Source organism: Miscanthus floridulus, chromosome 4, assembly GCF_019320115.1.
Source record: "Miscanthus floridulus cultivar M001 chromosome 4, ASM1932011v1, whole genome shotgun sequence".
NCBI lineage: Eukaryota > Viridiplantae > Streptophyta > Magnoliopsida > Poales > Poaceae > Miscanthus > Miscanthus floridulus.
Window position 1 is genome coordinate 88,679,925 of NC_089583.1, and position 26,156 is coordinate 88,706,080.

General features: G+C 45.0%; 2 protein-coding genes across 10 annotated transcripts; both read right to left on the bottom strand.

The window, feature by feature from the left end:
* Positions 1 to 5,444: 5,444 nt before the first annotated feature.
* LOC136552018 (bZIP transcription factor TGA10-like) lies at positions 5,445 to 16,404 on the bottom strand. Of its 4 annotated transcripts, none has more exons than XM_066543567.1 (11): positions 15,663 to 16,404; positions 14,311 to 14,429; positions 12,907 to 12,959; positions 12,541 to 12,762; positions 12,293 to 12,334; positions 12,059 to 12,118; positions 11,796 to 11,873; positions 11,552 to 11,642; positions 11,170 to 11,441; positions 6,899 to 7,138; positions 5,445 to 6,056 (listed from the first exon to the last, which is right to left on the bottom strand). In XM_066543567.1, exons 1-11 carry the CDS (start codon positions 15,797 to 15,799, stop codon positions 5,883 to 5,885), a joined length of 1,488 nt encoding a protein of 495 aa, XP_066399664.1. In that variant the 5' UTR covers positions 15,800 to 16,404; the 3' UTR covers positions 5,445 to 5,882. The 4 variants fall into 4 exon arrangements, with proteins under 4 accessions (XP_066399664.1, XP_066399662.1, XP_066399661.1 ...); XM_066543565.1 differs by having other exon boundaries at positions 5,449 to 6,056; positions 12,293 to 12,337; XM_066543564.1 differs by lacking the exons at positions 14,311 to 14,429; positions 15,663 to 16,404 and adding an exon at positions 13,093 to 13,464 and having other exon boundaries at positions 5,455 to 6,056; positions 12,293 to 12,337.
* A 1,184-nt stretch (positions 16,405 to 17,588) lies between these two features.
* LOC136549945 (ETHYLENE INSENSITIVE 3-like 3 protein) lies at positions 17,589 to 25,703 on the bottom strand. 6 transcript variants are annotated; one of them, XR_010782099.1, is made up of 7 exons: positions 25,496 to 25,703; positions 23,193 to 25,146; positions 22,914 to 23,115; positions 20,032 to 20,841; positions 18,421 to 19,957; positions 17,968 to 18,023; positions 17,589 to 17,874 (listed from the first exon to the last, which is right to left on the bottom strand). XR_010782099.1 is itself a non-coding variant. In XM_066541378.1 (3 exons), exon 2 carries the CDS (start codon positions 25,026 to 25,028, stop codon positions 23,199 to 23,201), a length of 1,830 nt encoding a protein of 609 aa, XP_066397475.1. In that variant the 5' UTR covers positions 25,029 to 25,146; positions 25,496 to 25,703; the 3' UTR covers positions 21,844 to 23,115; positions 23,193 to 23,198. The 6 variants fall into 6 exon arrangements, 1 of the variants encoding a protein (XP_066397475.1); XR_010782098.1 differs by having other exon boundaries at positions 18,421 to 20,841; XR_010782102.1 differs by lacking the exons at positions 17,589 to 17,874; positions 17,968 to 18,023; positions 18,421 to 19,957; positions 20,032 to 20,841 and adding an exon at positions 20,926 to 21,831 and having other exon boundaries at positions 23,047 to 23,115.
* Positions 25,704 to 26,156: the final 453 nt, after the last annotated feature.

Consider the following 26,156-nt stretch of genomic DNA (forward strand, 5'->3'; position numbering starts at 1 on the left):
TATGGGCTCAGTGGCCCTGTACGCTTGGAGGAATTTGAAGGAATCTGAAGAAATTTGTGAGAGAGAAATAGTGTTCCAAATGAAAAAAAGAAGCGAATCAAGCCGAGTTTAAGAGCACGATAACGGGGCCAGTGCAGGTTCCACCCTTTTCCCAAGACCTTGGAAACACTGCCCAAACGTTTCATCGCGATGAAACTATTACCACCTCTTTCCTTATAAATACAATGTCACGTCATCAAATTAGTTGATATAGCACTTCATTTAATGCCTATGAAACTCCTATTAAGCCCTTGTTTAGTTCGCGAAAAGTTTTCCCAAAAAGTGCTATAGTACCCATCACATCGAATCTTGTGATACGTGTATGGAGCATTAAATGTAGACGAAACTATTACCACCTCTTTCCTTATAAATACAATGTCACGTCATCAAATTAGTTGATATAGCACTTCATTTAATGCCTATAAAACTTCTATTAAATTGCCATTGAGACTAGCCTTATGTAGGAGTCTCATGCTAACTTTTTGTCTATGCTCAACCGGACGTGGCAGGAAGGAATTAAGGTCGGAACTTTGAAGGAGCTTCATGCGGAAGTTCAAATGATTAGATATGCCGCCATTATATGTTGACTCTCAACCTCCACAGACTTTCATGCCTACTTAACTAGTCTCACTATGTACTTGGATTGATCATAGCTGACGAGAAAGGGTGTTGATACCTTAATTACATGTGCCTAATTTTTTTTTTCAAACTTCAAGGAACCATATTATGAACCACATGATCGTGATGGAATGGTTGAAATGTTTCCTCAACACCTCTAATTCTTAGTTCTATTGTATCCTCTATGGTGTGTTCTTGCCTCCACCTTGTGTCGGTCTATGTCCACCCTATGCAGTTTCTTGACCGCCATAGATCCCATCTTGCTAGTATGGCAAATTGCTACTTTTGCCATCACACTTCCCATATAGAGCTCCCCTCCCTCCTCCTACACCCCACCCACCAAAAAAAAGAAAAGAAAAAAAGGCCTCCTCCCTAAGTCGAGACTCCAATTTTACCCGTAGCCCTAGAAACCATAACCATTGAATCATGAATTCTCAGTACTCAACAACTCCGTTGGCGGTGTTGTGTGTTCTTCCATTCCTAAAATCTCTACGGACATTTCACCAGGCATTCGAAGAATAAGAGATGTGCATGAAAAATGTACTGTCACCAAATTTCCCCCCAAGAAATATGTCAAATTTCTAGATTTCGTATGGAGAGTCACGCTGAACTTTTTTTTTTCCGGGAACACGCATTCACGTGAATTTCATTAAGAAGAAGCAAGAGTGCCGAAGAAACGGCGTACACGACGCGACTATGGGAGAACCCATAGCACAGGATACAAAACCACAGAGCGAGTGGTTTAGAACAAAAAACACAAGTGAAAGCAAGAAGGGTGGCAGGGGAAGGGGCCTCCACCACAACCTAGCTAGCTGGTCCTGCAACTAAAGATAACGACGCGAAGGCTGCCGACAAGGGAGGTGAAGCCTCGGTGACAAAGCATTCACCGAAAAGAATGTGGCAAAATCCACAAGCACAACGCGGCAAAGCATTCGCGGGCTGGTAGTGACTATCGCGGCAAAGCACCCGCCTAGGCAGCAACGACGACAAAGCATCCGTCGAGTATCCGTAAGCGACCAGGTGGCCGCTGCGAAGAAGATGACCAACGATGGAAAAGCATCCGTCGAGACGACTGCAGCAACACCAACATCCAAGGTGGACAGACCAACGCGAAGAGGAAGCTAAAGCATAGGCAGAAACATCACAGCTATGAGCGGCTCCGGCGAGAGGAATAGGACGGCGGCAAAAGTGCTCCAACGAAGCGACTACAGCAACACAAGCAAGGAGCGGCTCGGAACCAACGAATGGCGTGGTGGGAACAAGCGAAGTGCATCAACGAAGCCTTCAAGAAGGTGATGACGTTCGCGGACGCCAACTTCATTGTGAGGATCACCCAAAATGAACTTTTGTCCCCAAACTTGCCCTAGCTACCTCCAACGCCTCCAAGAAGGTGATGACGCTGGCGCGCCTTCATCGTCAGCCCAAGGCACGAAGCCTGGCGGGGTTTTCACCCCTGTCCTTCGTCGGCCCCAGTTGCCGTCGAAGAGTAGCAGGCCGGCTCGGCCAAGAGCAGCTATCGAAGAGGAGTCCAACCACCCCCCCCGGTCGCTCGGCAGGTTCGCCATCGCCCGCCGTCGAGGGTCTAGGACACCTCCAGACGACAGGATGCAGTCGAGGGCCCTGGATCCGGCCAACAGCCACCGGCCAACGTCGTAGGTGAGGCCAACCCTACTGTAGTCCGCCGCCGAGGGAATCTAGCCGCCGGCTCGCTAGATCAGACCCCAAGAGGGGCGAATCCGGCCACCAGAGATGGAGAGGGTGGTGCCACCCAGCCCGGTAGCCAGTACAGGCCTACCCGCCCTCATTCCATCGCCGAGGGAGGAGGGGCGGCCATCGGTGTACCAGATCCGGCCAGCAGCCGCCGCACCCCGCCAGAGGAGGGTGGAGGGGGGGTGACGCCCGCCGCCGCCCTGGCAGTCACCCGGCCCGGCACAACCCCTTCCCAACGCCAAGGGAGGAGTGCCGGCCATCGGCGTGCCAGATCCGGCCCTAGGGGGGTGGATCCGGCCGGCCGCTGCCGTTCCCTACCGGAGGTGGAGAGGGTGGAGGGGGGAAGGTAAAGGAGCGAAGGTGAGGGAGAGGGAGGTGCGAGTGGAACACCTTTGTTCGGGTCTGCTGCTGGCCGCTGCCACTGCGCGCTAGAGGGCGACGACGACGGCTAGAGAGGAGGCCAGGAGGGAAGGGGGGGGGGGCGCTTGGATGGTGGTGAGGTTTTGAAAGGTCCTTGTTTGGTTTTGGTAATTGAGTGACAACTTAGGTGGACTAATTGTGTTTATGTGAGATACACAGGTGATTAGTCCACAGGTACATGTGTTGTGAGCAACATATGCCATGAAGGTGAAAATGGCTTGGAGATGTTGCAAAGCTCACACATGTGATGATGAATGAGCTTAAATGCACATGAGACATGACATTGAGTCATGTGATCAAGGTGGTGAAGATCAAGACAAGACTTGGCTTGATGGACCGGTTGCAAGCGTGAAGGGCAAGTCGAAGGCTTTGGAGTGATGGACCGCGTGGCGGTGAAGCTTGAGCAAGACTTGGCGCCGATGGACGATGGCAACGGTGAAGAGCAAGTAGAGTCAAGATCGATGAACCAATATGATCATGTGATGATATGAAGTGGATCATATCATTGTTGATCGTGTTGGTGCATGTGTTGCATCGACATTGGAGGAGATGGAATGGAATGCGCAAGGCAAAGGTATAACCTAGGGCATTTCATTTCACCGGTCATAGGTGTGTAGAGAAGTTTATGACCGGGTTTAGGATAGATGGCCGTACTATCAAGAGGGGCAAACTTGTTTGCATATCGGTCATCTAGTGCCACTCGAGTGATCTAACTTTGCATTGTCGCTAGGATCGAGTGGCGTGGCAAGTTGAGTGGCTAACATCCTTTGGGAAATGATTGTGAAAATGCTAACACACATACACATGGTGGTGTACACTTGGTGGTGTTGGCACATTTACAAAGGAGGTGGTGTTTGTAGGGTTGAGATGGAATGCCTATTTTCTATTGCGCTGGATGCAAATTCTGGTGGTTAGCACATTGGTGCAAGGGTGAAGAAGTTAAAAGTGAAAACGAGTTGGTCGTGAAGATGCCGGCGTCGGTCAACTGACTGGACGCTGGATCTGAATGCACCGGACGCTGGAAGGCTGCGTTCGGTCAGGCTGACGTACGGTGATGCAGAAGCTGGAGTGTGACCGGACGCTGGCTGCGTCCGATCGCGTTCGACCGGACGCGTCCGGTCATACTCAGGAGCTTACTGGAAACGACCGGACGCTGAGGGTCCAGCGTCCGGTCAGTTATAGCTGCTGCGTCCGGTCAGGTCAAGTGACCATTGGAATCGGGACACGTGGTCGTCTGCGAGCGACCGGACGCTGAGGTCCAGCGTCTGGTCAACACGACCGGAGCGTCCGGTCGGCCCGACCGTTGCCCAGTGAAGGGGTAACGGCTAGTTTAGCCCTTGGGGCTATAAATAGAAGTGGCCCTCGGCCATGGCTGGTGTGGAGCACCTCAAGGGACTTAGTGTCCATGCTTGTGAGTGCTTAGGAGCCCTCCATCACACATATACTTGATAGTGATCATTCGATTGTGTGAGTGAGCGATTCTAGTGCGATTGCATCGTGAGGTTGCATCGAGTGGCACTAGGTGATCGAGTTGCAAGCCGGTGGTGCTTGTTACTCTTGGAGGTTGCCACCTCCTAGACGGCTTGGTGGTGGTCTCCGTCGAAGCGCGCAAGAAGCTTGTGCGGCGCTCCGGAGAAGTGCTTGTGAGGGGCATTGTGCTCGCCCCGCGGGAGCCGCGAAGAGCAACTCTAGTAAAGCGTGTCATTGAGCTACCCTCACTCAAGGGGTAGGTTCTTGCGGCGCCCGACGTGCGGGCTTAGCAGGTGATGCTAATTAGCCGCCGAACCACCAAGTGAGCGGTCGACACAACGGGGACTAGCGTGTTGGCAAACACGTGAACCTCGGGAGAAAAATCATCGTGTCAACCTTATTCTTCCCGTTGGTTTGCATCCCCGTTACACAAGCTTGCAATTACTTTTATACATATTAAGCTTGTGTAGTTACTCTTGTAATTAGATAGCTTGTGTAGCTTGCTAATTACCTTCTTGCTTATGTAGCATAGAAGTTGCTCCCTTGCGTGACTAATTTGGTTTTAGTAACCTTGTTAGTCACATTGCTTAGTTTGTGTAACTAAGTATTTGCGCTCTCTAATTAGGCATTGGTTGCCTTGTTATTGAGCATTGCTAGTGAGCTTAGTTATCTTTGTGCTTTTGCTTACTAGCATGTGTAGGAGCTCCCTTGTTGCTTAAAGTACTAGTGGCATAGGTTTGTGTGACCTTGCTCCTAGAATTGTTTAGGAGAGCTCTAGCTAGCCCGGCACCTTAGTTGCATAATTAGTATCTTTGCAAGGTGCTAGTGAACATATATAGAGGGGTATAGTCTTGGCTAGACCGATTGTTTTAATTCCGCATTTATATCGGTTAGCTGACGCGATTAATTTTAGAAAAGACTATTCACCTCCCTTCTAGTCGCCATCTCGATCCTTCAGGTTTCCCCCAAACCGCCCTGCTGAGGACGCTCGGGGGAAGTCGGGAGAACAGGTGGTTCCCTTCTATTCACGTTGAACTTCTTCTCCTTCACCTAAATGGCAAGAAGATAACTTAGATAAGGGTTGGGTGAAAGGAGTAAATTAGCAGTTCCCATTTGCAGGGTGTCTACCAAGATTCTCGCGTTGTGCCCAGCATCGACCCGCGGTGACACTAGTTACGACACTTGCCTAAAACCCCACATCTCCAACTCCAAATCATGACACGATGAAGCATACGCGCGCATCCGGTGATCATGAGAGAACTAATTTAAAACATCATCTCAATCAGCCGCGTCGTCGACTGTGTGCAGCACAGCAACAGCCGAGCGATAGATCGCGATCGAACGATCACGTACACCTAGCTATAGCTACAAGCAACCAACGACAGTCGTCGTCGCTAAGATTAACATCATCCTTTGGTTGATTCCTCGACCTCACTAGCTCTCTCCCACTGCCCTAGCTGGCTACTACCTGCAAGTTCTATTCTTGTCTGGTCTGTTCCTTGAACTGATGACGGCGAAAACGACGACGAACACACCATGCATGACTCATACATGCATGGATGATGGACATGCGTGCGGCGCGCGGTCATCAGCGCCGCCGCCGCAGATTGACGACGACGCCGCCACTAGCTGTGGCCCTGCTGCTGCTCCTGCGGAGCCCTGGGACGTGTGACCCAGAGCGAGCTCAGCGTGCGGAGGCGGTGGAAGTAGTCCGACACGGCCAGCAGCGACCGCGCCATCTGCCGCATCGTCAGGATCTGGTGCAGCCGGTGCAGCGTCTGCTGCCGAAGGTTCTCAGCCTGCGTCATGCATCCATGATGTTCATAAGAATGAAGCTGATAGTAGATAGTTAATTAACTCAAATAAAACAAACACCACACACACAAGGCTACAACAAATTAAATGATTAGGGACAGATCATATATATCATTATTGTCAGTACTGCCTGACGTTTTGCCATCGTCACACACGAATCAGCCAGCACTATTTGCAGTGGCCTAATTAACTAACACAGTCCACGCACGTAACTAGTATGAGGGCCGGGCCATGGACATATATATATGTATATCCATTGATCAACTCTGTTTCTGGCAGCCATGGGCAGGTGAAGCCGGCCTAAACAATGTCGGCATCAAGGTTACCTACCCAACATGGAAAGCTGAATGAGCAAGCAAAGGGTTGCTGGCACTGTCTTATATGTATCCTCCCACAACGATGTTCAATCTGTTAGCCCTGGAAATTGTACAATAGTGTGTTGGCTCTCCAATTTTGGGATGGCGACAGTTCGGTGCTTTTTAGTAGTAATGTTATATTCACAACCTAATCCGTGCGTCTGCTCTGCCGGCCTGCACCTGGCGTGGATGCTCAATGTATCTAAACCACTGTTTAGTCTGACTAAAGAACTGCACTGTCGATCTCAAATAATTAGGTAAACCATCCTAGCTATCCAATGTACCTTGCTTCAACTAACGATAGATTATGGAGTGCTACTATATAAAATGCTTGATAAATCTTTGTTTTAGTTGCAGCTATAACTAACCCATTACAGCGACAGCGAATTAGCTGGGAAGAGTAGTGATGCTGAAGCAAGCAATGCAAGTTATATGAGCAACAACTGAATCGACCAGTACTTTGTACTTACTTGTCTGACGAAGCCCTCGAGCGTGGAGAGCTTGTTCATGGCGGCGGCCATCTGGCCCATGTAGTTGGCGACGTTGGAGGGGCAGCTGAGTGCGTCGGAGACGACGGTGTCGGACAGCGACTGGTAGAGCGCCTCCAGGCCCTGGCTCAGCGCCTCCTCCGTCTCCAGCGCCGACTGCTGCAGCCCGTACACGCCCACGATCTGCTGCTCCGTCAGGGGCTCCACGTGGCTCAGCAGCATCTGTGTATATATACGTGCAATTACTTTAATTAAGCATCTAAACGACATGCTCACATGCATGATACATGCAGCAGTTCATACGTGACCTGGGCCATGTATACGTACGCACTCATTATGCAGATGTGATGGAACGATAATGAGCCGATCGAATGTACTACCTCCATCCAAAAAAAAAAACAATTCCAGTTCTATAACTTCAGTCATTAAAGTTCGACCAATTTTATTTAAAACATCAATATTTATGGCACTAAATAACTATACTGTAAAAACACATTCCATAGCGAATTCAATAATGATATTTATTTAGTACCATAAACATTGAATTTTTTTATAAATTTAGTCAAACTTATAATAGTTTGACTTAGTACTATGTCATAATTGAATTTTTTTTTCAATGGGGTGGTGGGTGAGGCGGGAGTATGCTGCATGGAGCAGTCACTCCAAATAGGTCAATAACATAATATATAAGACAAAAGGGTATTATATATGTTAGCTCACATGCACTTATTTATGATACCAAATAAGTATAGCTAAATCTATCATTTATGTTTAGCTCATTAATCATAAATGTTGACAATCTTCTCAATTACCTGGTCAAAGTTATATAGTTTGACTTACTCCCTCTTACCAAAACAATTGCACAGCTAACATCTCGTTTTTCAAAGAGACAAAAATTTAAAGCTTGACCAAATATATAAATAATATGAATATTTATGGTGTGATAAGTACCATTAGAATAATAGTTGAATATATTTTTCATAAATAAACAAATCGGGAGATATAAATGTGATTATATTTTTCTTATAAACCTAGTTAAATTAGAAAAAAAAAACTGACTTGAAAAGTGAGAAGTGCGGTTATTTTAGGACAAAGGGAGTATATCACAGTTAGAACATTAGGTTCTTTTAGACAAATGTACAGAATATATAACAATATGTTAAGAGAGGGGGAAACAACATAAAGGAGGGAAGAAAGAAATTTCAAAATTTGTTCAATTCAACATTGATGAGAAATTAATATGGATCTAGAAAGTGTTTAAGTTAGGAGGTGGAGGTTGGATGCAATGACACATCAAATTAATATGGGTAAATTTATTTTAGAACATCTTTCAATGTTGGTATTTGCTATTGGACACTACTTAATATTGTTTTTACTTAGAAAACACTCTTCAATTGTAGCAATTGGCTCCTATACATTACGGCTGTTAAAATAATATTTTTAGAGTGAATAGGAGAGAAGTTAAAAGTGACCACTATGCCCTGACTATTATTCCACAACCATTAATAGCTATCAGAAAACTTTATAAGTTTTGCACATGAAGTTAAATGAAGACATATTTTATATCAAAATTATAGAGCTCAATGAGATGTATACCCTTCACTCTAAATTATAAGATGTTTTACTTTTTTTAGATACTTTGCTTTTACTATATATCGAGACAAAATGTATATCTACGTACATAGCAAAAGTTATGCATCTAGAGAAAAGTCAAAACATCTTATAATTTGGAATGGAGGAAGTAGAACTTTGTAGTTAACAAGTTTTTTATTTGAAATTATTTATTACATCAAAAACTTGTTTTAAATTCTCATATTTTTCAATTCAAAATTTTAATTTTTTGAACGACGTTAGATGTTGATGTGGTCTATACAAAATTATTTAGAGGGCAAAAAAATTGAATTTATCAACTACAAAACTCTAGATCGTAAGTGCAACTTTTGTATAGACCTTGTCAACATTTGAGGCTGTTCAAAAAAATTAAATTTTTAAATTTCAAAATCTGAAAATTTAAAAGAATTTTTGGGATTTTAAAATTTTAAAATAAGAAACTTGTCACGTATAAAGATGTAGATCTTAATGAGCTCAACAACTGTAATAAAGTTATGAATTTTTAGATAACTATTAAGGGTTGTGGTATAATAGTCAGGTGCATAGGGTCACTTTTAACTTCTCTCGCATCCACTCCTAGATATTATTTTAATAGATATAGTGTCAAGGTATCAATTGTCACAATTAAAGAGTTTTTCTAGCAAAGAAAGTAGTGTCCATACTCCATAAGCGAATATCAACATTAAAAGATCACTCAAAACAGTCATCAATAACAGAAATTGAAATCAGGTCTGGCCTTTCTCTGAAATCAAAGCCAATCAGACCCATAAGTGCCTTGTATGGGAGTGGAGATCTACTTTCAGCAGCCATGGCCTAAAAAGCCTCATTAATTTCCACAAATAGGAGAAAGACAGAACGGCAGTTTCTCGTCTCCGCCTTCAATATGCTCGTGGATTTCACACCTACTACTACTGTATCATGCCCTTGTTTAGTTTTCACTCAAAACTTTACACCATGTCATATCGAAATATTGAACATATGCATGGAGTATTAAATATAGATTAAAAAATAACTAACTGCACAGTTTACGACTAATTAGCGAGACGAATCTTTTAAGCCTAACTAGTCCATAATTTGACAACAAATGCTACAGTACACACATGTGCTAATGACGGATTAATTATGCTTAATAAATTCGTCTCGTGTATAATTTATTTTTTTATTAGTATCCGAACATCTTATGTAACATCCGATATGACGCTCCAAAACTTTACATGCTAAATCTAAATAAGGCCTAGATCGTCCAGAGTTGCACAGCACCATGTGTGCATTGCATGCGCTGCGTATATGTCGGGGCATGCCTGCAGCCCTGCACGGCGCTCGATCGACGGAGATTTGACGAGGGCCCCGGCCGCTTCAATGCCGCGCGCGGAGATCGCCCGGGCGCCCCGGTTCGCAGCTGGGGAAGCTTTCATGAGCGCCGCCGAGAAGGCAAGACTGCCACTGCCATTATCGGCAGCGGTACCCCGGGCCCGCTGGGGAGGAGGATTTCGGCTGCCGTCACCCCGCTGCGGGAACGAACGCTCATGATTTACTGCTACTTTCAACCGCTGCACAGGTTGCTATTGCTACATCGGAGCTGGGGCATATATACGTATGTACCAACTCCTCTCATAAGAAAATTTTGTTTGGGGCATTTTGTTTCTTTTTTTCGTGCATGTTTATGTGTGTCACAAATTCACAATCTTGTGAAACGACCAGTGATCTGATCTGATGAAAATTAATGTGATGCTGCAGAGCTAAGGTCGTACTTCTGATAAGAAAATTTAGTTTTTTTAAATTTTTAATCTAAAATTCTACATTCTACAGTAAAATTCTAACTATAGGACTGCATTTTTTTGTTACCTTTTTCCCGATGGTTAGCATAGCTACCTCTCCTGCTTTACCACTACGGCACTACCGCACACAGCGCAGGTTACTACATTTCAGGCCGGCCGGGTCCAATGCAAGCGTTTGACAAAATTTAGGGATTATAAATATATGCAATCAATCTGGAATGGCCATCCTCCTAGTTAGTCCAAAGTGACTTGGTCAATCCCCAGTTATGACCTAACAAGGTGGATTATGAATCTGTACATGTAGCAAATTTCAAAAATTCGGTGAAATTTCATGAATTTGGGTAATTTTGAGGGAGACCGAAATAAAAAACCAAAATTTTGTATTACACATGTGCTTTTGTGAATATATAACTCTAGACTAGACTCATTTTTGATTTGCTGTTTAAGTCCCATATTTTTCTACTGATCGAGATGTGTAGTCATATTTTGTTTAGATCTTAGAAAATCATATCTTCTGTTAAAGTCTCCAAATAAAATTTTGCTGGCTGAAAATTTTGGAATGTTGAAATTGAAAACCTTGCCTGTAGCTAGTCATGCATTGCCTGAAATTGCTATAGCAAAAATTTCAGGATTTTACATGCATATTTCCACCCACCAGTTTCTAGAGAAACAACCTTTACTCCTCACCCGTGTCTACCGACGTCGCTGTCAATTGGCATCGAGGTTCAAACACAAATCAATCACGACACGGCAACCATTGACTGTCTAGGGTTAGGGTTAAGCTAGTCGCGGGTTCGTTCCACCCTGATGAGGAATATATGCAGCGCTAGTAAGGGAGGGAGGGAGGGACACGTGTGCACGCACCTTGATGACCTCGGAGGGGCGGAATCCGCCGAGCCAGAGGAAGCAGCGCTCGGCGGGGCTCCTCCAGACGCCGGAGATGAGGTGGAAGACGTCGCCCTTGATGGCGCCCTCCTTGATGCCCACCATCTCGTCGTGGTGCGCCAGGCAGCTCTCCACGTACATCTGCAGTTCCCCCTCCGGCAGGTGCTGCTGCAGCGCCGCCCGCAGCTCGTACATCAGCCGGTAGTGCTCCTCCTGCCACCGCCCGTACTCCACGTCGAACATCGCCGCCTCTGGAATCCATAAATATATGTGGCCGACGTTAATCAGAAAAAGAAATATTTGCGAACTTATCGATCCAATGGAATGCGAGGAGAGGTGGTTTAATTAATTAATTAGGTACCTGAGCTGAGGCCGTCGATGCCGCCGATGGGGACGCCTTTGCCGGCGACACCTTGGTCAGCGAGGATGCCGCTGTTGGGGAAGAAAACTCCCTTCAGAATACATATTTATGCAAAGATCAGTTAAAATTCAGCCTTCACCTTCAGGAAGCCAAGGGCTGAGACAATCACAAGATACAAGCACTACGTTTCAATTTTCCTTTTTCTCTCCTTTTGTGGTTATTGTTAATCGGTTACTAATCATACCTGAGCTCTTGCAGTGTGCAGTTCTTGTTCGAGCTGAGCTAGCCTGATCCTGCTGGACTCCAGTTGCTGGATGTAAGCCTGTTGCAGCAAAGAGAAGTAAAATAATATAAATCTACGCTGACATTGGATGATGGGGATAAGAATTTGAACAATGTCAACTTTTAAAAAAAAAGGAAACAATGTTAATCCTTTGACATTTTATTTTTTTTCTCATCCTTTTTGTTCCAATCTTGGTGTAGGTCATCAGCTGTCGACTCGCTCACCTTCTTCCTTAGCCTGCTTTTCCTTGCAGCCTCCCTGTTCTGGGCCAGCCTTCTCAGTGTCTGCACGTGTTCATTACAGCGTGATGCATAAACAGTAAACCAAGTTAGCGCAACAAATTAAACATTGATGACTAATAGTGTGTTCTTTCCAAAAGTAGTACGTAGAATCAGCAGTTAAATAATACTAGTCATCAATAATTGACACTTGAGAGTATCACACACACAATCCATTACTTTTGGGTCGCGTTCACTGGTCGATGTGCCTCTCCTGTGATCCTTCTATACATCAACAAGGAAAAAAATAACCGAGAAAAAATTAATAAAAACCATGGGAATTAAAACAGCTACACGTACATAATACATACAACGAAAATGATCAAATCGACAAAAAGAAAAGGCATCAATCAATTTAGCAGCCTTGTGTACTACCAAATTGGTATTCAAATGGGGAAGCACTGCAATACTAGTAGTTAACCACTCACCTTGGCCAGTGGCTTGACATCTTTGATCATCCCGGGTGCTGCCGGTTCAGCAGCGGCAGCGAAGGGTTGGTGCTGCAGGTGGTGGTGCTCCTGCTGCCTCCTGCTCCCCGCCAACTCCTCCATGGCCACCTGCTGGTGCTGGCCGTGATGGTGATGGTCCGGTGACCTAGCAGGCTGCTTGGATCCCACCGGCGCCGGGGACAGGACTAAACTAATCTCCCCCTACCAATCGCATCAGAAATTAAAATCGTCCAGTTTGTTAAACAACCGAATAAGTTGCAATCAATCATCCATGGCAGCAGTTGTGCTGCGCATCAGAAAAGACATTGAGTGCTTGAACAAATCTGAGATACATGTTTGCTGTACCTTCGGCGACGGCTCCACATGCATGGGCTGGGAAGGGAAGATGTTGAGTGTCTCTGCATCCATGAACAAGACAAGGAACAAAGGCGAAGGCCTGGTGAGATGAGTCTGTCTGTGGCTCTACTTGCTAGCTAGCTATAGAGTGGGAGGAGAGGAGGAGAGGGCATGTACTCTTCAGTCATCACACACATATATATGCCTACTGAACTCTGAGGAAGAGGCTGAAACGCTCTCTGGTGTCGCATGCAGCACGCAGCAGGAGTTGCAGTCTTCAATCATGGCGGTACTACGACTAGCTGGGCTGGCCGGCTGGGCAGTGTAGTACTAGCTAGTACAACGGGCAGTAGCACGAGAAAGCTGGAGATCGATACGGGACAGCAGGGATTCGCACAGGCAGCCACGGCTAAGGCGTGCCTTACTGAAACCGAAAGATAGGTGGATAGGATCGAGTCAAACATGCATGCATGTACAGATGCTGTGCTTGGCTGCTTGCTTGCACCTGCGCTGCTGCACAGCATGCAGGAGAGAGAGAGAGGAAGAGAGAGAGGAGACGAGTAGCCTGTGTAGCCAGCCAGCCACTGGCGTACTGGCCGACGGAGATCATCCCGTCTGCGTGTACTGCTCTGCCGCGGGCACATGCAGCTCGATCGCGGGGAAATCATTGAGCAGTCCGTTACATGTCACAGTCCGACCGGCCGGAGGTAGGGGAGAGAGAGAGAGAGATGAAGAAGAGAAGATGCATGGGAAGAGAGAGAACGGAGAACAAGCAACAAGAGAAACAAAAGGCCAAAAAGCTAGAGAGAGGCTTGTGTTGGCTTCGTGCATGGACTTCGAGCTTGCAGCATGCATGTTCTTGCCGATTCCCTGGTGCCCTGGTCCGGTCCTCTCCAAACCGCGCTAGCTGCAGATTTGCAGCAGCACAGCATCCTGGTGAAATGGAGTACCTGAGAATCTGCTGCAGGCAGCAGGCCAGCCGTCCGGCCGTATCGCCGTTCTTGATCTCACATGCCTAGCCCCGGAAAAGGATGCGCGTTTCTGCACTCTACTGAGTCTATCTGATTGCATCGATCGAGAGGACGATCGATATCGGATCGGAGGAATCCCTGCAGCTATTGCTATCCCATCCATCCACTACGAGTCTACGACGCACATATGTTTCAGGGCCTAGCTAGTATGCCATTAGTGGAGTATTACCACTAATAAATGTAAATGCAGCCAAAAAAATGCTAGTAGTACTAACAACTGCTGCTGCACTAGTCTACGAGTACGTTACTACTGCTGGTCAGTTGCATTTGACTTGCAGCAAAAACAAAAACACTACAGCTAGGCATTCAAAAACACGGCAACTGCACAGTTGAATTTCGGTCGGTCGTCAGAGAACGACGAAGTGCATGCGTACACACTTACGCCTTTGCTCTTGCTGCGTGCCGCCATGGCCATGGCTGCTGCCGTGATCCAGGTACATGAACAACGCCTGGTCCAGCTCCCCCAGATGGTCATACGCACCTGAAGCCTCCTTGCCGCTCCTGCTTGTGAAACAGAAATACATATGTAACGACACTGATGTGACACTGATATAGACGCTTTTGCACGGGATTTGAGGACTGAAACTCTGAAAGCAGGCCGGCACTACTACCATACATCATCATGAAATCATGCTGCTCTAAGCTTAGCCTATGTATGTGTGACTGTGTATGATGGCTATTATTTATCTCTGGTACGGTCCAACCTCTGCATGCAGGATGGGAACAGGAGAATAATATGGAATCTTCTCTAGCCTGTAGCATTTATCTGGCAGCCCAGAGAAAAATATGGCTACCTACACATGTAGTCTCGAAATTTCATGTGTGCAAGCAACCTATAGCCTCAATGCTCACTGAAGGAAATACAAAAGATAGAGGTAACAATATATCAGCTGCATGCACTAATTAATGTAAATCAATATTGTTTTTGTCCTTGTCCACAAAACAATTACTGCCCAGCTTGGATCCGAGATCTAAAAGAAAGACTAGTTAGTGATTTGTTAATCAATTCACTGCAACTGAACTATCTGGCTCCAATAACTAATGAAAGCAGCACCAGATTTTCAAATCGATGTTTGGTTTGGTAACCATCTGCCACACTTTTGTCCTCTTGGAAGTAGGAAGGAAGAACAAGACATCGAAGAATCAAATCCGGTATGTCATATCAAAGTCAGAAACAGTCTAACAATCACACCCAAACGTATTTTTAAGGTATAGCAAGTCAGCAGATATATGGTTTTGTTGCATAATCAAGAACCAGAAAAATTTTCATATAAAAAGAAAAAGGGGAAAACCAAAGAGGATCAGTGCAAAGGCAACAAGTAAATGAAAAATTCAGTGCAACAGAAAAGAGGAAAGGCGCAATAAATCAATTTTCCACCAGATAGCAATAGCATAGGCAAAATCATCATCATGCAAAATTCGGCGCCACATATCATCAGGTCGGCACCCTACCTTCCTATCTAGATAGAGGCGGTTGCTACTGCTAGTGGATTTGCCAAGTAGAAAGCAGAAAGCACAAGGAAAAAGAGGAAAGCAAGCTCAGAAGAACCGAAGTCAGTGAAAGAAAGACGATCAGAGAATCAACGACCAACCAGATCAAACCCAACCCGGCCAAAGAAACCAATCAATCGATCGATCGAGAATTCAAGAACAACACCCAAACAGCACAAACAGACTAGCTGAATCGAAGAAATTAACCAGCAAGGTACGGTGGAGTTAAAAGAAAAACATTACATGAAGCTCGCAGCGGCCGCATGCATGGAGGAGGAAGAGGACGAGGACGGAGGCTGCTGCTGCTGGTGGTGGTTCATCATCCCGAAGGAGATGTTCATCTCGTGCTGCTGCTCCTTGATGCTGCCGCCGCTCACCATGGACGGATGATATGATGGACCGGTCGACGGATCGTCGCTGCAACTGCGGCAAGCACAGGCTGCTAGCTGCTGCGGCCGCAGGCGCACGCCGACACAAGCATACACACAGGCGGTGTACTACGTGTATATATCCCCGGGTCGGCTGCAGAGGACCTAGAAATACGGTTTGACTCTAGGGACCGGGGGGTGGGGTGGGGGTGGGGGGGAGGGCTAGCGGCCAAGCAACACCTCTATCCCTCCACACTAGCGAACCACCCCATGACCCAATCTTTCTAGGACGCTAGTCATTTGTGGTGACCCTTGGACCCTAGCTATGTAATACTAACAAACCACTAACTAGTTGTTGTTGTGTTCTAGTGCTCTTCCTTCTTTCCTTTCATCTCTCTGTCTTTCTCTCTCCTGTAGTAGTATCAGTCTCTCTCTTTCTATCCATCTAATGATATCCAAGCCCTTGCTGATGATATCTGTGGGTTCTCTTGTGCATCTGTCTCTATGGGTTCCAGGGAGGGAGGTGCTGGGCCATTAATGGCGAAACAGATTTTCAGTTTGGCGCCTTGCTCGCTGCATCTAATGAGGCGATGCAAACAGCCCCGGCTTTTCTCCTGTCTTCCTCGCCGTTCTTCGCTTTAGAGAGAGAGTGAGAGAGAGAGCAGGTGGAGAAGACGTTGCTGCCTTTAATTTCCTCTCTCCCTTTTGCACCGAGGCCCGGCTATTTCCCTTTATTTCGTTTCCCATCCGAGCATATCCGATCCAGTGCATTCTTCATTTTTTTTTTTTTTTTGCGAATGCGCACGAGAGTGCGTATCTTTGCATTAGAAGAAGGAAGATTTATGTTACAAGAATACCGTAGACGGCAGTGACAATTGTTTGGTCTGGATTATTGGAATTTAGAAATACCAGAGATCTCGCAGGCCACATAATACTGTAGAGGAAGAGAGTTAGAGAGACAGGGAGGATAACATATTAATATCCTGCAAGATATAAGGCCATTTTTTTTAAAAAAAGAAGGGGACGGCGGGGTTCGTCCCATTTTTCACTTGGATCCCGTGGTGAAAGTCAGCCTGTGTTCTAGGCAGCAAAACAGTTTTTCAGTCGGCGGTGGCACAAAAGGTGCCTGGAAAGCCAGTCAGAGAAGGCACCTAGCAAAAAAGGCAGCAAGGCACGGTGAGAAGTAAACGAGCAGGACAAGGCGGGTTAACTGATCGATCTCGGCAGCTTGACCGGGGGATCGACCTGCATGCCGACGAGCCACGACAAGAACCGCCCGCGCCTGGCCGGCCATGGTCCAGAACCGAGAGCCGCATGCACGCACGCGCCTCAGCAGGCTGGGAGAGAGATCGGTGGGGAGTTTGTATGTGAATGCTTCTGTTGTGTGCAGCGCTGTTGCTTTGCTGCTCTCGAGGCACGCATACCGTCCCACCTCCCAAGATCATCAGTCTGTGTCTGTTGAATGAACCCTCCCCCACCCACAATTTACGTTACGTGGCCCATCCTCCCATTCTCGCTCCTACCGCTCCCAGATTCCCCACAAATTCCCTTCCTGCTAGAGCGCATGGAATTGGGTACAGGTGCGGCATTTCACAAGAATTCAGCAAGGATCAGTTCAGTTCCCTCAAAATTCAGGGTGGGGGGGGGGGGGGGGGGGGGGGGGGGGGGGGGGGGATTCTCATGGTCCAGAGTAACCCTCCCTCCTCCTTCAACATCTGAATCACCGTTCATCAAGAAGAAAAGAGAGTAAATTTTATTAATTACTATCATGTACTCCTACATGAACTTGGTACAAAGCGAATGGAGCCTTGCTTAAAGTATTTCCCTGGCATACACGGGGTGATCAGATAACTGATGGGCGAGAAGAGGAGGAATTCTGAAGGAATTTAATGGGCGCATGACATCTTGACATTGGCGATCTCGAGATGCCAACTCCTCTGCGACTATAACTATTCTTCGCCTTGGTGTAGAGAATTGAACCTTTCTCAGTCGGTTGAATGGTTGCTTGCTGCCCATGTCAGCTGGAGACTTGCGAGAGTCCGTCAGTCTGGTGTGTGTGGTCACAAACAGGCTCTTCAACTTGCTGCCTGATGCCGAGGAAACAGAAAATTCGTCAGCTTGCTAGCTAGAAAATACCATTATTATATAAGCTGCAGAACAAGCTAAGAGGATGTTGTTACCATGGTGTTCGTGGTGTTTTTTTGGTGCCGAAAAGAGTTCTCCAAAAGTTTACAGCCTGTGTAATCATAGTTACAAAGGGTCAGAGACTGACCTGACTTGTAACATGCTCGTTGCTATTGCAGAACTTGTAACAGTTCAGTATACAGTTATTAAAAAAAAACTGGTTCAGTGAAACACGGAGCAGTTACAGAGAAGCATTGAAGCCTTAGTCTGACCAGTATTCAAACCGAGGTTCCTTCTTTTGCTATATAAAGGATTAAAAAATAGTTATTGAATGTCCCAAAACGGCTATTCACGTGCTTGAATCTTGATGGCTTCTGCTGGGTTTCAACTCTAGCCTACCCCAATTTGTTTGGGACTTAAAGGCTTTGTTGTTGTTGAATGTCCCAAAAGGTACACTAGCATCATTCATCTATAAAGAAATATATATATACAAGAGTTTCTGCAGTTACCAAGAAATGTTGTCACTGGAGGTGAAAAAGGTTCCAGACTTCCAGTGCTCTGGGTTTTCATGCATCCTTGGGTCAACTTGTTTTCTGCAAGAAACAAAACATAGCATGCACGTAACGACGGCTGTCGACGCAAGCCAGTGCAGTACAATATTTCCCAGTAAAAGTCAAACGGGTGCCTGACATCCCGTTTGACAGGTAGATATTCTGCTGGCCAGAGCTCTTTTTCTGGTCCAGCCTTTCTGAATTCTGAATCCCTGATGATCTCTTGAGATGCTCCAGGCCTGCCACTCATGTGACAGACTTGCTGCAAAGGGATTATGATTAGAGGACCCCACAAATATTGGCTCCTGCCAATTTTGTGCACAAGGAGGCAGCCCGCAGTCCAACAACCCCCATGCCAAGAGATATGAATCTTGTATCTTTCACACAAAAGAACATAGCAAAAGGAACAAAAGCTAAAAACACCCAAATCAGACTGATTACAGTTTCCATATCACAAATTACCAACAGCAGTAACACAACGGGAGACAAACCAGGCTCAATGGTATAAGTATACACCAAATGCATGAGCTAAAACTCGAAGCTGCCAAATCTAACACTTTACTTACAAATTGATACACTGTAGAAAATATATATTGTTCGCCTCCCAAAAGTACAGAAAAATATCTCATCAGCCATCAGTCATCACAGTGACTGCTCCAACATGGCCAAGGGTAATTTTCCTTTGACCTTTCATGAAAGCAAGCAGAATCGTCTAAAAAGAGTAACAATCACAGTCATGGCATCGCTTGATCTCTATTTTTATTATTGAACAACAACAAAGCCATGTCAGCTTAGTCACTGGATGTAGAGACCACAACAATCAAGGTATTTAGAAAAATAAAAATGGCCGGTTATCAGAAGAGAGTTTAAGAGTTTACACTCAACTGGTGATGATGGTAAAGGTTTAGTAGTAAACCAAGCAATATATTTCTTGTTTACTTGCAAATAGATCCCAGTTGCAGGTCACCATTTGTCCTGGCATTTCTTTACAAAATATTAATCCGATCATTTCGACTTCAAACACCTACTCCCACCTTTATTTTGTCCTACTGTCGCAATCAAAGTTGTTAAATGCTATCTGCTTATGTTTGGACATGTATATCAAAACTGAAGAAACATCTACTTGGTCCAATCCATTGGTTACAGTTGGATTAGGTGTCTGCACCCAAAAAGCCAAAGACTTGATGGAAGCAACATGGTTAATTTTAAAATGTCTCATCTACAATTTATAAGAAAATTTGAAAAGGTAAAATATACTGCTTCAAGTTTGATATGTATCCATTTAATTCGGACCACACGACCATAGCGGAAAAATGCTAGAATAACCACATCCAGGATTGTCTATTGTGCCCATTTTAGCCCTACAATTTAAGAAGTTATTGATGATGTGTTTCCACAAGTGTGTTATCCATAACTAATGCAATAATGCTAGCACCTGTTGATCAGTTTAGTTATTGATGATGTGTTTCCATGAGTGTGGTGTTGTCTACTGTTTCTGCAATGTATAAACTATTATCAGACAAAAACGACATACATCTTAGTTCAGAAACTGTTGATCAGTTTAGTTACCAGGTTTTTCAATAGTCATGAATTTGACATTACACCTGGAGCTTCCATAGACACAATAACATGTTAGCACATGTTTGTGAAATGTACATTGATCTGCAGGAGAGGACATGACAAAAAGTTACGGAGGATAAACAAACAAAATAGCAAAACTAAGTGAATGTAACTCTACTTTAAGATAAGCATCATTTCTGTCAGCGAGACCAGTGGCCAGGAAACTTACAGATAAGCTTCAGAGGAGACACCAAAGCACTGAAGAACGCTTATACAGTTGTACTTACATGTTACATCACTCAGGGAAGCCAGGATGCATGGTTTTCAGTAAGTAAAAAGCCACTGGAACTTTTATCTTTCCTTTTGGATTTCTTGGAGACTATATTTATGTAAAATTGAGATAAGTCATGAATAATCAAACACACCGCCCATACAAATTAGTGGGATGATGTGGCCAGGTCGGCGAGGTGTGCACAAGGGAGATCACGGCAGTAGATGGGATTGAGGAAAAGACAGGAGAGGGTAGCGTGGCAATGACCAGTTGTCCTCTACAGTGGCTGGACCGAAGAGGACTCCTGATGGGAGAGTCTTATACTCTTATTCTTCTTCGATGGTTCTCCTAATACAAACTATTAGCCTTTATAATCCAGGCCTTCCACAAATATCTCAACTCATCAAAACAGATCTCATCTTTCCTAACCTCTCCGTAGATTATGTGGAGGACTCCTGTTGTCTCTTTGCGCCTGTAGGTCCCACCCACAAAGGAATCCACAACAGGTATGATGTCATGCTAATCAACATCACAAGAGAATTCACATCCTGAATGTCATGCAAATAGAAGGTTATTCACCATTTACATTTTGACATGAGATAAATTAACTGGCTAGTCAACAAAAACATACATAAGCAAAGCTGATAACGATGTACCCTAGTACCCCCTCCATTTCTTTTATATGGCACAAATGTATTTAAAGATTCAAACCTCATAATTTCCAACAATCAATTAGCCTTACATGATGTGATTTTTGTTATACAAAAGAGACATCATTGGATTTGTAAATGAAAGTATGACCTTATTGTTATAATTTTGTTGCTACAAGCATGAGAGAAATCATGGGTCCAATTCTAATTTTGGAGACCATAATAGGGGGAGTAACAGGAGCCTCAGTTTAGGGCTACCTGCTCAAGATGGATGATCTCTTGTCTTAAAATCTAATAAACCAGCTAATTAGCTCTCTGATCCAAGAGCTTAGCTGGAGATTTTAGGATAAAAAAAAAGAACTTCAAATTCTGGTGTGGAACTGTATCACATTGAGAAAAAAAAAGAATGTGACATTTAACATTCTTAGGGCTTCTGAGTGTGAGATAGTCTGCATGCACATCCTTTGAACGAGAAGCGGTTGGTATGGGTCCTTTTTAAATTTTGTCGAATACACATGAGAGCTGCATATCTTTGCATTAAGAAGAGAAAACATATTTACAAAAAAGCCCAACACACTACTTGTTCAGGAACACATGAGCAGATGAGCCTATTATATATATTATATACATGTTAGCAGCCATAAGCTGCTCCAAGCACCTAGCTCCAACCATGCACTAGCGGTATTCTTCCTCCCAAATTCATCTAAGGACAAGCTGGACAGTGGACACTCAGTGCAGCACCCTTAAAAACAGTCATTCTGATGCTTCCATAACATCCAGGCTCCTAAAGTCGTCAGCGAGTTGAGACCCCATTTCCAGTTTCCTATGATCAAACTGGTTCTCAGCCACCAATCATAGAACACATTATCCTTTCCTTGTGATTGGATCCTAGATTGGCGAATTCAGCAGACAACATATTTTGAGTGCATAGTAGCAAAATCTTCCAAAAAGATTAGACAAATAGAAAAAAAAAGTGTGAACACGAAGTTTGTCACAAAAGATTATAAGAGAAAGAAGGCGCCTAGAGACAGAGCATAAGCTTACGGGAGTAAGAGGCCTAAAACCACACATTTTGAGTGTCCAATGCAAAATTTCCCCAAAAGATTTGCCAGATAGAGAGACCAAAAAAAAAAGGTGAACTACACGTTTGTCACAAAAGAAATTTTACAGGACGAAAGAAGCGCCTAGAGGCAGAACATAAGCCTAAGAGAGTAAGAGGACTAACTTTTGTACTGAAAATCATAAATCTACAAACACTGTTTCGAAGACTTCTAGTACAATGGATAGATCCCTAATAGAAGAAACACAATATCTAAATTCTTATTTAAATATGGATGTGCTATTGCATGAATACAACTTTGAAGAACCACCAGCATGGCAAGTAACTTTTCGCAGGCACTGAATTTGTACCAACAGTCACACCAAATGGTCAGCAAAACAGCCTATCGTACATATGTTCAGGGTTATCTCAGCCATGATGAAGATTTGACAGTGCTAAATAATACAAGAGAACAGTATAGGTTAGTAGCCTAATGTCACTTGCAGTTTAGTTATAATAACTTATTGCTACTACTTTGGGACAAATCTGAACCTTAATGCGCAAAGGTGGTTATCTCAATTTTATATATTTTTTAAAGTGTAATAACAACAATTTTGCTGCGCAACTACAATCAGCAGACGAAGCTAGCAGTGGACTTTGTTATGCAACAACAGCATTTCTGAGGGGACATTGAAATCAAACACAAACACAACAGAGAGGATGGCAAAAGCAAATTTTTCATTTCTTTATTACATATACAGTGTTGGGTTCCCAATGTTTTTGTAGATGGCAAAAGCCATAGAGAAAGATAGAATGATAAAGAAGAAAACAACCATATCTCATCTCAAGGATTCTAAAATTATAAAAAATCTAGTCCTTCAACAGATATTATCTCCAGAAAGATATCATATTTAAGTGAGGCCATGTTCACCTTCCACATGTACAATTGTGTCACTGCATGATACATTATTGCCAAAGTATGCAAGTCATCACTCAGCATACAACAGATGGTTGGTCTCAAATAACAAGACCGGCAACAAAATGAGAAGTTTAGCCTTCCATACTCAAGTTAGGATGATGAATCCGGCGAGACTAAATGGATGAAAAACAAATGCTAGCAACCTCATCCTGACCTGAAAACGAAATGAAAAAAGAACTAAATTACCATACAGAAAGAAGCAGCAAATAAAAGGATATGTAATGGAATTACCTAATGTTATGTCCCCAAGTATTCCATTAAATCATCATCATGCAGCAAGTCATCAATATCTGGGATTGGACTACTGATACTGATATAGTCTAAAGGCAATCCCTCAAAGGAACTGCCAACAAACTTATCTTGTTCACCATAGAAAGGAAAATCTATGAGCTGCTGCATATCTCCAGGAACAGAAGTTGAATTTCCACCACCTAGTATATGATCACCATAAGGAATGCTATCAGTAGGTGCCCTGATACCCATGGGAACCACATGATGATCCATCATGGAAAGTGGTAGTGATTGTTTCAGAGGTAAGTTCTGATAACCGCTGGGCAGATTATTTAAACCAGGATGAGCATCTACTGGAAAACTATTTTCAGATCTCGACCTTGTGCTGTCATTATTTTGATAAGGTAAAGGCTGGTCACCCATATATATGCTTATAGGAGTAGGGTTTGCAGTTGGAGCACTATTGAAGTTATTAACCTCAGCACCAGGAAGATGGACCTGTACTTGAGCATCTCCTCTGTGTTGTAAAGCTTCAGTTGTGGTGCCCCCATGGTCAAAGATGACAATCTGGTTAGACATGCCTTGGATTTCTACTTGATCCAGTCTATTCATATCAGGAATCAAATTTCTAGAGTTTTCTGGGGCATCAACAACTCTATGTGCATCTGGCTTGGTAACAGTGGAGCTGTGGCGTGCTTTTTTTCTCTTTGGTGGTTCTTTTGCCTTACCAGGAACGATCTGATTAGGGTGTTTATTGTAAGCCCTTTCCCTTCCTCTTTTTGGGACATGCTCCACAGCAGATTGTGCAACTGGAGACACATCTTGTTCATCATCTTTAGATGATGTAGAAACAGGAGCATCCTCAAAACCATAGACATCATACTCATTACTGCTGCTATTTGTGTCCCCATTTCTGTCCACTGGCATACTGTGCTGAGTAATCTCTGATACACCATTGTCGGTTCTGTGAACAAGGCTTTCTTCTCTCTGTAGAACTCCCAGCCAGATCAGGCTTTCTTTTGCAGTCATTTTATCCTGCAAACATTTTGATTTCCGTACATGGTTTCTTATCTTATCAAAGTTGGGAGACATGTGCTTGATCACACCAGTAAGCACACCAGCCTTACAAACCTTCTTAAGATCATGTGGTTTCTTGTATGGAGGAATTTGGCCGCTTGGAAGGCCCAGAGCAATCCACCATTCCTCCTTCCCTGAAGGCCACCACGGGGGCGGAGCACCCTTCTCCAATGGGTACTTGCGCTGCGGTGGATCACAATGCTGCATCAATGAGGAAAGCAGTGAACCAAGAGTGGCATCTTGGAGATCCATCAAGCTGTGCTGGTTCTTACTTCCACCACTCTGGGCATTAGCAGTTACTAAGTTCTCAGACTCGTATTTCTCAATCGCCGCAGGCCCATTCTTATCAAACTTCACCTTCTCCTTCCACCAAGCTCTGATATTATCGGAAGCGCCACTGACAGGCTTCCCCTTGTCCGGGATGATCCCGTACACGAACCCACGTGCATTGCACACCTGCATCAGCTTGAGCATGTACTTGAGGATCCCGTCATGCGCCCTTGACATCTTCTTGCGCATGGCCTGGTCGGATATCGGCTTGGGCCTCAACTTCTCCAGCTCTGCCTGCTGCAGGGCAAGCTTCTGCTGCCGCTCCTTGATCCTCCTCAGCCTGACTCTGTCCTTCCACATTCGCCGCGCCAGGTCCTCGGGCTCAATCTCCTCATCACTGACATCATTCTCAGTGAGGTTCTGGATGCCCTCCACCTCAAAGTCCGACGAGTCACCCAGCTCCGTCGCATGCATGGCAAGTTGATCCATAAGAACTGCCACTTTGGTAGCCCGATTAAATTCAAATCTAGGCAACAACCTCCAGTGGCTAGCTGCGCTGCCCCATCCACCACAGGATCAAAGCAACCTGTCCACACGAAATTGGGCCCTGCAGTATCAATCAACACACCCCCAAAAAATGTATAGTCAGTACGCGAAAAAAAACTGACGGAAATGTCAAAACACACAATTCTATCCTCCCCGGCCCCCGCTACTCCATTTGCTAATTCTGTACCCCAAACAGGAATCCGTACCTCCCACGTTGACCCTACCGTCGCGATTGAGGCGCCAAAACTAATCCGTATCAGAGTATCAGACAACATCCCCAAAACGGCAACGAGAGGGACGATCAAGCCAGAAAATCCATCCCCCTATCCCCGTTAATCCGCGAGCGCACGGAGTAAGAACCCTAATCAGAGCAGCAATCGCCAACCGGAGGGGTGTCAGTGCGTTCGTACCTGGCGGCGAACGGAAGAGCCAGGCGGGGGCGATGGAACGATAATTTCTCGCCGAATTGACGCTCGAACGAGCGATTTGCTGGGTTGATGGAGGAGAAGATTCGCTTCTCTTCTGGTTATTTATTATTTGAGATTTGGAAATCGGAAGTGAAAAAAAGAGAGGAGGAAGCAGGATGGAAGGGAGAAACGGGGCAAGCAGGAACGGGCAAAAAGCATACACGAGGCCTCCGCTGGGTATTTCGGTGGATCGTCTGCTCCGTTCGGTCGTGTTGGACCCATGTGGTGTCGGAGAGCTTGGCTGACTGGCTCTCAAGAGTCAAAGCTAGCGAATTACCAAACGAAATTCACACTGCAAATAAAATAGAATCGAAAGAGACGCAAAAAAAAAAAGAATCGAAAGGTACTGATTTCAACATCGGCAGCACTAGTGCGTCTGTCCGGACGCCCACAGCTGCTCCGCCATGTCCGACCGGATTCACGCGCAGCCTATGTCAGCTCCGTTTCCTGCGCTCATATCTAAATCGTCCGCTTTAGATCCGCTGGCCATGTTATTTGGATGACTCGCCCCCGCCTCTTCCACACCGGAGCGGCGTCCCCGTCTCTTCCAGGCCGCCCAAAAGACTCGTCCTTGCCTTTTTCACAACAGCACCGTGCGGCCTGT

Coding starts and splice junctions, on each gene's coding strand:
- LOC136552018 (XM_066543565.1), bottom strand. CDS start 15,799: ATGGTGAGCGGCGGCAGCATCAAGGAGCAGCAGCACGAGATGAACATC. Junction 12,763..12,906: donor ATGTGGAGCCGTCGCCGAAG/GTACAGCAAACA, acceptor TGCGATTGGTAG/GGGGAGATTAGTTTAGTCCT. Junction 7,139..11,169: donor GCCCCTCCGAGGTCATCAAG/GTGCGTGCACAC, acceptor ATATATACACAG/ATGCTGCTGAGCCACGTGGA.
- LOC136549945 (XM_066541378.1), bottom strand. CDS start 25,028: ATGGATCAACTTGCCATGCATGCGACGGAGCTGGGTGACTCGTCGGAC.